Source organism: Pituophis catenifer, unplaced genomic scaffold (assembly GCF_029215685.1).
Source record: "Pituophis catenifer annectens isolate HBS135680 unplaced genomic scaffold, rPitCat1.0.hap2 SCAF_8, whole genome shotgun sequence".
NCBI classification, from domain to species: domain Eukaryota; kingdom Metazoa; phylum Chordata; class Lepidosauria; order Squamata; family Colubridae; genus Pituophis; species Pituophis catenifer.
The window spans coordinates 3,004,756-3,014,755 of NW_027256888.1; the positions used below are offsets into that span (position 1 = coordinate 3,004,756).

At 48.8% G+C, this 10,000-nt stretch overlaps 1 protein-coding gene across 1 annotated transcript in view; it reads left to right on the forward strand.

Moving 5' to 3' along the window:
* CRMP1 (collapsin response mediator protein 1) overlaps positions 1–10,000 on the forward strand; it is a 28,717-nt gene that overhangs the window by 4,404 nt on the left and 14,313 nt on the right. Inside the window, exons 2-3 of the mRNA XM_070949034.1 lie at positions 7,912–8,000; positions 9,322–9,506. Of these exons, the coding sequence (XP_070805135.1) occupies positions 7,912–8,000; positions 9,322–9,506 (274 nt within the window). The remainder of the gene's footprint in view (positions 1–7,911; positions 8,001–9,321; positions 9,507–10,000) is intronic.

Here is a 10,000-nt window from a genome sequence, read left to right on the forward strand (position 1 = left end):
CCTTTGCAGTCTTGAGACAAGATTGTCCAGTACTCTTATTGACTTGGGAATGTGAGCTTTTGTTGTTTTTTGTTCTCCCCTTTGCCCGTGAAAACTCTTTTAATTTTAGGAATGAGTTTGATTTGCAAATCGTTTTGATGACGGAGGGCTCTGCGTTGAAAGGCCACTCCTGTTCCACTTTTAATTCCTTTGGAAATCTTTGCTTCCCACGTTTTCCTGTGCTTGGCACAAATCTTAACTTACCCAGGAGGGGGGAAAACGCTGTGATGGGAGGTTATTATTGGATTATTTTATTCTTTTTATTTTTTTTTTCTTTCTTTTAAGTGGTGTTTTTAGATCCTTGAGTCGCCATGGGCGAGTAAGTGGCAATATACATTGTTTTAATTTATTTATTTATTTACTTATTTATTTACTTACTTACTTACTTACTTACTTACTTATTTATTGGTTCGATTTATATGCCGCCCTTCTCCGGAGACTCAGAGCAGCTTACAATGCGTTAAGCAATAGCCTTCATACTTTTTGTATATACCTGCTTAGTAGGGCTTTCGGGCCCCCCTAAGCGGTGTTCTTTTTTTTAATACAAAGTCAACTTATTGCCCCCACAATCCGGGTCCTCATTTTACCTACCTCGGAAGAATGGAAGGCTGAGTCAACCTTGAGCCTGGGGAAGATTTGAACTCGCAGTAATTGCAGGCAGCTGGTGCTAGTTAACAGCACTTTAGTCTGCTGCTCCACCAAGGCTCTTGATGTTCCCTAGCTGGGTCATTAATTGATTAAACGATTGCATACATATCTAGGTAGCAATAAAGGAGAATATTTGTAGCTCAGGGTTGACATGAGGGGGTCCTTGGTGCTCTCTGAGCTTGGCTGTTTTCCTGCAGACGTTTCATAACCCAACTAGGGAATATCATCGATGCGAGGAGGACGAGGAGGAGGAGGAGGAGGAGGAGGAGGAGGAGAACTGTGGGGTCCTTGGTGCTCTCTGAGCTTGGCTGTTTTCCTCCAGACATTTCATAACCCAACTAGGGAGTATCATCGATGCGAGGAGGAGGAGGAGGAGGAGGAGGAGGAGGAGGGGGAGGAGGAGGGGGAGGGGGAGGAGGAGGGGGAGGAAATAGAGAAGAAAGTAGAGGAGGAGGAGGAGGAGAACTGTGGGGTCCTTGGTGCTCTCTGAGCTTGGCTGTTTTCCTCCAGATGTTTCATAACCCAACTAGGGAGTATCATCGATGCGAGGAGGAGGAGGAGGAGGAGGAGGAGGAGGAGGAGGAGGAGGAGGAGGAGGAGGAGGAAGTAGAGGAGGAGGAGGAGGAGAACTGTGGGGTCCTTGGTGCTCTCTGAGCTTGGCTGTTTTCCTGCAGACATTCCATGACCAAACTAGGTAACAGCATCAGTGCTAGTACGAAGTGATGTTTACTGTCAGTTTATATTCTGGTGACTTGCTTGTCTGTGTGGTTGGTTTGTGTGTGTCTGCCTTAAGAGATTCATCCCAACCAAACAATTTCTAAAACCACCCCGACCCCCACAGACAGGCAAGACAACAGAATATAAACTGACAGCAAACATCACTCCTTACTAGCTGTTGATGCCGTTACCGAGTTGGGTCGTGAAACGTCTTGCAAGAAAGCCACCGAGCTCAGAGGGCACCAAGGACCCCGCAGTCCTCCCTCCTCCTCTCCCCCTTCCCCTCCCTGAAAAAATCCCACCCCGCTCTAGCACTGATGCTGTTACCTAGCTGGGTCGTGAACCGTCTTCAAGAAAGCCACCAAACTCAGAGAGCACCAAGGACCGCCTTGTATCTAGGTAGAAATACAAATATCTATGTTGGACCCCCAGAAAGGCAGTTCAGATTAAGGTGGCTTCCCCACAACCAGAATGGCCAAGACCGCGGGGGGAGGGGCCTCCAGGGGGGGGGGCTTTGTGTGTGTCGAAGAGACCGAGGGCTGAATGTAATGGAGGCAGTGGGAAGATGGGGGGCTGGTGGTGGAGGAGAATCTCCCCACCCCTATTGCTTCTGGGCAGAAGAAAGCCGGAGGAGGGGACGATGGGGTGGGGCGAAAGCAGAGGTTAGAGGGGGTTGGGGTCAGTGGTGAAATCCAAATTTTTTTACTACCGGTTCTGTGGGCATGGCTTGGTATGCATGGCAGGGGATGGATACTGCAAAATCCGCATTCCCTCCCCACTCCTAGGGGAAGGATACTGCAAAATCCCCATTCTCTCCCCACTCCTGGGGGAAGGATACTGCAAAATCCCCATTCCCACCCCACTCCTGGGGGAAGGATACTGCAAAATCCCCATTCCCACCCCACTCCTGGGGGAAGGATACTGCAAAATCTCCATTCCCACCCCACTCCTGGGGGAAGGATACTGCAAAATCCCCATTCTCTCCTCACTCCTGGGGGAAGGATACTGCAAAATCCCCATTCCCTCCCCACTCCTGGGGGAAGGATACTGCAAAATCTCCATTCCCTCCCCATTCCTGGGGAAAGGATATTGCAAAATTCCCATTCCCTCCCCACTCCTGAGGGAAGGATACTGCAAAATCCCCATTCCCACCCCACTCTGGGGCCAGCCAGAGGTGGTATTTGCCGGTTCTCCCAACTGATCAAAATTTCCGCTACCGGTTCTCCAGAACCGGTCAGAACCTGCTGGATTTCCCCCCTGGTTGGGGTCCCGTTCTTGTTCGCAAGGAAGCCGATCAGGTGTCAACCTCTTCTCGGTCTTTTGGCTGCTGGAGACCCCCTCCCCGAAACTTTTCTCTGTCCAACAGTCGGGGGTCTCAGCTAACGCTTTGCATTCCCCACCCACCCACCATCCCAAATCACGCGAGCCCTTTGCGGGAAGGCTAAGAGAACCTGGGAAGAGGCTCCTTGAGTTACGGGGGTCCAGGGGGTGGGATGGGATGGGGGTCCCGGCGAGACCCAGGTGATATTTGGGGATGGGGGGGGAAAGGGGGTCTCTGGGCAAGCCCCTTGCGGGAGAGGGGGGGTCCTTCCTTTTGCAGAGAGGCAGGTGCACCGTCCGGGGAGGGGTCGGGAAGGCGAGGGACCTACTCGGTGCCCGGGGGGGGGGGGCTTTTTGGGGGGTGGGTGGGCAGGCAGACCTATACCGGAGAACGTGCCGGTGCGGGTAGGGAAGGAGATGGGGGGGGGGGCTCAGCCTTTTCCGCTTCCTGGGCTGCGCAGGGCGGGGTCGCCAGTCCCCCCCCCACCCCACCCCAGCCAGCCAGCCCCTCGCTTCGTCGTGGGGAAGGGGGCGCCCGCCGCCTCTCTCAACCCCACCTCCCCGCCCCGAGAGACCCCCTCCTCGGCATGGCTCGCGCCCCGGACCCCGAGGGGCTTCCCCGGCAGGTGAGCGGGGTTGGAAGGAGGGGGGGGGTGGAGAGGGTGGGCTGGGAGAGACGGGAGGATGTGGGATTGGGGGTGGGGGTCTCTCTGGCAGAGGCGGCTTTGTCTGGCTGCTTGCTTGCTTGCTTGGCTCGGCTCCGCCGTGGGAAGGGAAAGCGGGCGCGGCCGGGAGAACCGGTGGGAAGGGAAGGCTCGGTCCAACGGCACGGAGGGAAGGCTGGCAGCTCCGGGCAGAAAGGAGGGAAGGAAGGAAGGAAGGAAGGAAGGAAGGAAGGAAGGAAGGAAGGAAGGAAGGAAGGAAGGACAAGCAATAGCATGTAGACTTATATAATGTTTCATGGAGGGAGGGAGGGAGAGAGGGAAGGAAGGAAGGAAGGAAGGAAGGAGAAAAGAAGGATGGAGGGATGGAGGGAGGGAAGGAAGGAAGGAAGGACGGACAAGCAATAGCATGTAGACTTATATAATGTTTCATAGTGGGAGGGAGGGAGAGAGGGAAGGAAGGAAGGAAGAAGAAATGGAGGAAGGAAGGAAGGAAGGAAGGAAGGAAGGAAGGAAGGAAGGAAGGACAAGCAATAGCATGTAGACTTATATAATGTTTCATAGTGGGAGGGAGGGAGAGAGGGAAGGAAGGAAGGAAGGAAGGAAGGAAGGAAGGAAGGAAGGAAGGCTGGATCTGAGCGCCTCGCTTTCTTCCTGGGTCAGGAAGGGAATGGGGGGGGGACAGAGACCACTGATGCTCTTCCCTATTTTGGGTCAGGAAACGTCTTGCAAGAAACCTCCCCCTCCCACCCCAAGCACGGAGAGCATCAAGGAGCCACAAATATTCTACTTTATTGAAACCCCTCTCTGGTAGAAGGCATTGAATTGGGCTCCATCGATTTCTATTGCTCAAAATGTAGAAAGATGCCCAGCGCGCCCGATTAAACTGAGAAAAAAAAAAAGGCTGCGGGCCTTTTTATTTTTATTTTTATTTTTGGGGGTTTGAAGCGTGTTTCAAACCCACCTTGATTGGACGGCCAGAAAAGAGGGTTTCGCCGTTTTTTTTTGCAAACCGCTACGATTTGTTGAGTGAAGAGCTTAGAAGGATGGATGGAAGGGAGGGAGGGAGGAGGGGGTCTTCTTGACAAGATAGAGCGAGGGGCAAAAAAATTGGTTATTTTACAGTAGTGGGATGTGTGTGTGTGAATGAGAGAGAGAGAAAGAGAGAGAAAAAGAGAAAGAAGGGAGAGAGAGAAAGAGAGAGGTGGAAAGCGAGAGAGGGGGGAGAGAGGGAGGGAGGGAGAGAAAAAGAAAGGGAGAGAGGGAGAGAGAGGGAGGGGGAGAGAGAGAGGGGGAAAGGAAGGGGGAGGAAGGGAGAGAAAGAGAAAGGGAGAGAGAAAAAGAGAAAAAGAGGGAGAGAGAAAGAAAAAGAAAGAGAGAGGGAGAGAGAGAAAGAAAGAGAGAGGGAGAGAGAAAGGAAGTGAGAAAGAGAGAAGGAGAGAGAGAGAAAGCAAAAGAGGAAGAGAGAAAGAGAGGGGGAAAGGGAAAGAGAGGGGGGAGGGAGAGAAAGAGAAAGAGAGAAAGAAAGGGAGAGAGTGGGGAGATATAGATGATAGATAGATAGATAGATAGATAGATAGATAGATACATAGATAGATACATAGATAGATAGAAAGATAGATATGGGATCAGTCATTAGACACAATCTGGAAAAAAGAGTCCTAGGTTGCATTCCCAAAACGAGACCAGAACAAGCCATGTCTTCTTTTCATTAGGCATCGTTCAGATCATAACTCAAAATAATTGTTGAGAGCTAGGGACTTGGAAGGGAGTGCCTCGCCATCCAGAGTCACACGAAATAGTGCGATGAGCAGCACATAAATTTTAATAATAATAATAATAATAATAACAACAATAACAATAATTTTGAATCCAAACAGACCGCTATCTGGCCTCATAACACGCCTGGCATCGCTATTGTGGTTAAGAAGAAGAAAAAAAAAAACTCTGGTTGATTGATATTGCAATACCAGGGGATGCACGAATTGAAGAGAAACAGCTAGGGAAAAAAAATAAAAATAACGGAATATCACAATTTGCAAATTGAAGTTGAGCGACTATGGAGGAAGAAATCAATGCGTATACCAAGAGGAATAGGAGCCCTTGGAGCAATATCCAAAGAGTTGCCCAGATACATGGAAATGTTGAACTTATCAAACCTGAATTTCCTGATTTTGCAAAATAAATAAATAAATAAACAACCCACCTTACCCAGAACTGCCTATACAGTAGTGGCCAAAATTGTGGAAACCTTTTGGGAAAAGTGCATTTTTGAGGTTTGATGGCTAATAACACCAGTTTTTTGGGGAGGAGTTTCAAGATAATCCTATTCCACTGCTGGAATGGCCTGGGAATAGCTCAGACCTTCTTCACCCAATGGAAAATCCAGGGAGCCGACTAAAGAAACTGGTTAGTCAGAACTTGCGACCCAGCAATAAAACCCAGTTAATAGAAGCCATCATTCCATCTTGGTTTCACATTATCACAGCTGCAGAACTCAAAGACTTGGTTCCCTCCATGGGAAGACGTTGTAAGGCCGTCATTCATGCTAAAGGTCACCCAAACGAAGGATTAACTGACACAATGATCATTTTTGTTTATCTCATTTTTTCTATGGTGATAATTTTTGTATATCTTGGTTTTTCTACATGTTTCACTTTTCTTCGTCATACTGTAACTGCTATTCTAATAGCACATCCTTCCTAAAAGTTATTGCATGACATTCTTGATGAAATAATCTTTCCATTGATATATAATTTTATGGTACTACTCCAAAAAAAGGAGGAGGAGGAGGAGGAGGAGGAGGAGGAGGAGGAGGAGGAGGAGGAGGAGAAGAAGAAGAAGAAGAAGAAGAAGAAGAAGAAGAAGAAGAAGAAGAAGAAGAAGAAGAAGAAGAAGAAGAAGAAGAAGAAGAAGAAGAAGAAGTCTTATTAACTAGTTTTAGAAAATACACTTTTCCCAAAAGGTTTCCTCAATTTTGGCCACTACTGTAGGCTCAGATGTTACCTTAACAGCTCTTAGGTCCTTGGTTAGGAGTTGAACTGTGAAGTTTTTAACCAGTCCTCCAAAGTCCCTTCCAACTCTTGTTACTGAACCCTGAATCATGGTTAATGGAAGGTCTGCTCCGGTTGGATGCAAAAAGACTTATTTGGGTCAAACTGAGCTTATCCTGCCTGACTGCCTTCACATGGAAAAAACCACATGGTTTCCCTAAGGCCATTTCGAAAGCCGTTCTCTGCTTCGGAGCCTCCAGCCCCAGGGGTAGCGAGTCAGAATTTATCGCAAGACTGACGGATGACAGACGATAACGAGAACTGTCAGGAATGCCTTTTACACAAAGAACCAGACAGAACGTCGAGGGGGACGACGACGAATAAAATGGTTGTTATTGTTGTGGGTTGTCTAGTCAGGGCTAAACTTTTACATGCAAGTCTTTGTCGTTTTTGCCAGATGAAGCCCACTACCACCAAATCTTCCCTGATTCATACAGCCTAGTTTGAGTCAGTTTGGGACCCGGTTTAGATCTTTCTAGAATTTTCTTAGCAGGGATGGGGAAAGATGGCGCCTTTATGACTGGCAGACTTCAACTCCCAGAATTCCCGAGCCAGCCATTTTAATATCTAACACACAGGTTCTAAGGCAGAGGTGGGGAAAGATGGCGCCTTTATGACTGGTGGACTTCAACTCCCAGAATTCCTGAGACATCATGGCTGATGGGGGAATTCTGGGAGTTGAAGTCCACAAGTCCTAAAAGGGCCACCGTTCCCCACCCCTGTCCTAGACAAGGGTGTCAAACCTTAGGAACGCTAAGATCTGTGGAGTTCAACTCCCAGAATTCCCGAGCCAGCATGGCTGACGGGAATTCTGGGAGTTGAAGTCCACAAGTCATAAAAGTGCCATTTTCTCACACTCCTGTCTTAGAGCAAGGAGGTCCAACCTTAGGAACTTTAAAAGATCTGTGGACTTCAACTCCCAGAATTCCCCAGCCAGCTGGCTGGGGAATTCTGGGAATTGAAGTTCACGAGTTGCCTAGGTTGGCCACTCCTGTCCCAGAATGTCAAGCTCTGAAGTTATTATATCTCCTGCATCTTCTTCCAATTCAGAAACTGTCGGAAGGGTTTCACTTCAGGAGCCGTATCGAAGAGGTACTCCACATTTTTCAGAATTCTACTCCACAATTCTGAAAAAACCCCACAATTCTGTAGAGAAAGAGGGAGAGGGGAGGGAGAGAGGGAAGGAGGGGAGAGAGAGATATGTCACAAGGGTTTTGTGGTTCCCGGTGTCTTTTAACAACTGGTTCTCTGCCCTAATGACCTGCTGGGTAGGCGTGGCTAGGGGGGTCATGTGACTGGTGGAAGTGAGTGACATCGAGTTGGCCACGCCCACCCAGGTTTTGTGGCTCCCGGTGTTTTCTTTTCTGTGGGAAACGGGTCTAAACGGCTCTTTGAGTATTTAAGGTTGCAGATCCCTGATCTAATTATTTGAACGTTGTCCTCACTGTTTCTGGGTTTTTTTGTCCACTCAGGGTGATGGTTTATTCATTAAGAATGGACGAATTATCAACGATGACCACTCCTTCTACGCCGATGTCTACGTGGAAGACGGACTTATAAAGTTAGTGCATTGAAACCCTGAAACTTATTTGCGCATTTGGTCGATAACGACGGATACGGCTTCTTTTAGATGCTTTGACTAACTTGGTTCTGTAATTCCTCGAATTAAACAGATGACGCACAGAGAGGCAAAAAGCAGACAGCGATAAGGTTAAACGGTTATACAGGTAGTCCTCGAATTGCAACAGTTCGTTTAGTGACTGTTCAGAGTTATAACGGTATTGAAAAAAGCGACTTATGACCGATTTTCACCCTTGCGGCTCCTGTGCTGAACCTAGCACAGGTGCAGGTGACACAGGGGTATCAAACTCAAGGCCTGGGGGCCAGATCCAGGCCGCGGGGTGCTTAGATCTTAGAAACAGCGAAGGACCGGCCCGCGGTGCCTCCGCCAACAAAAACGGAGCTCAGGAAGGTTTGGGTTTTCATTGGCAGAGGGTTTTGCAAGAGGTGGTTGCAGCCGAAAACGGAGCTCAGGAGCCCGTTTTCGCTGGCAGAGCGCACGAGCCACTACAGGCGCCCCCGACACAAGTGACATCTAGCTGGCCATGACTACCCTGGCCCCCCCAAGGCCAACACAACCCTGATGAGGCTGTTCTGATCCAGCCTTAGCAAGGAACAGACTCCTTGTCGTGAAAAAACCCCCTCTTTATTTACCTCTTGTGAATGAATGGCATTCGCTCACCGAAAAGTCCAAGCAAGAGTCCTGCAAGGAGTTAACTGCAGTAACGAGACCTTATCAGTTCCTTGCGAAAGGTTGCAAATTAAGTTCTGGCAAGCAGTGTTTGTGGCATGAAACGCAATGAGCAAAATCTTCAGAAATACGAACAGTTGTCTCCTACAACCACCGTTCCCCTTTCCTTCTATTTATTCCCCAGCCAGGGAAGGGCCATTCAGCATCCACGTGTGCCTTCCTTCCTGAATCGACTCCTTGTCCTCCGTTGTTCCCCTCTCCTAACTGTTCTGTGCATACATGCATCTGGAACAGGTCCCAGCTGTTCTTCCTCCTCACTCATCTCAGCCTCCAAAGGCAGCTGCCTCTCCAGTGGCTGGGAAATGTCGGATGGCCCTGGCTCTATCTCTGCATTCGACACAGAGCATCCATCAGAGCCTTCCCCAGACTTCAGAACTGGCCCAAGTTCCTCCCCAACCTCCTCATCGTCTGACTCTGCCGCCAGCTCTGCTGGCAGCTGACGGGCCACAACAGAAGCCCTCAATGAAATCAAGTTTGACACCCCTGCTTTAAAGTGGGGGGAATGTACATTTGAAGTGTTTGAGGGCCTCCCTCGATAAAAGAGTAAACAGCTCTGCTTTCTTCCTGTTAGACAAATTGGAGAGAATCTGATTATTCCTGGAAGTCCGAAAACTATCGAGGCAACTGGCTTTATGATCCTTCCAGGCGGTATCGACAGCAACACTTCTTTGCAGAAATCCGTTCAAGGCTTAACGGTAGCTGATGATTTTTATCAAGGAACGAAGGCTGCGTTGTCCGGAGGCACAACCACTATCAGTAAGTGTCGGAGCAGTTGAACTTCAACTTCTCCACTGGGATGGCTGCAGAAATTTTCTATCACCCAGGCCCTGGTTCAGTGGTGGGTTGCCCCTGGTTTGGACCGGTTCTCAAGAACCGGTAGTAAAACCGGTGGGAGGCTCTACCCACTGACCCAGACGTCATCAAAGTTGATCTGTGAGCGCAATGAGAACCGGTAGTAAAGGTAAGTAGAACCCTGCCCTGGTTCTCCCAAAAGTGCTTTTCCAAAAGACTTTCTGTTTTTTTTTTTCATTGAAAACATTTCGCTTCTCATCCCAGGAGCTTCTTCAGTTCTTTCCCTTTCTGGGAAAGAATCTATAAATTGATGATGGCAACCACTTATAAAGAAGATTTGTATAAAATGTTTTATAGATGGGACTTGCCACCAGTGAGATTAGCAAAAATGTTTAAAAATATGTCCACCAAATGCTGGAAATGTAATCGAAAACCAGGCACATACAATCACCTGTGGT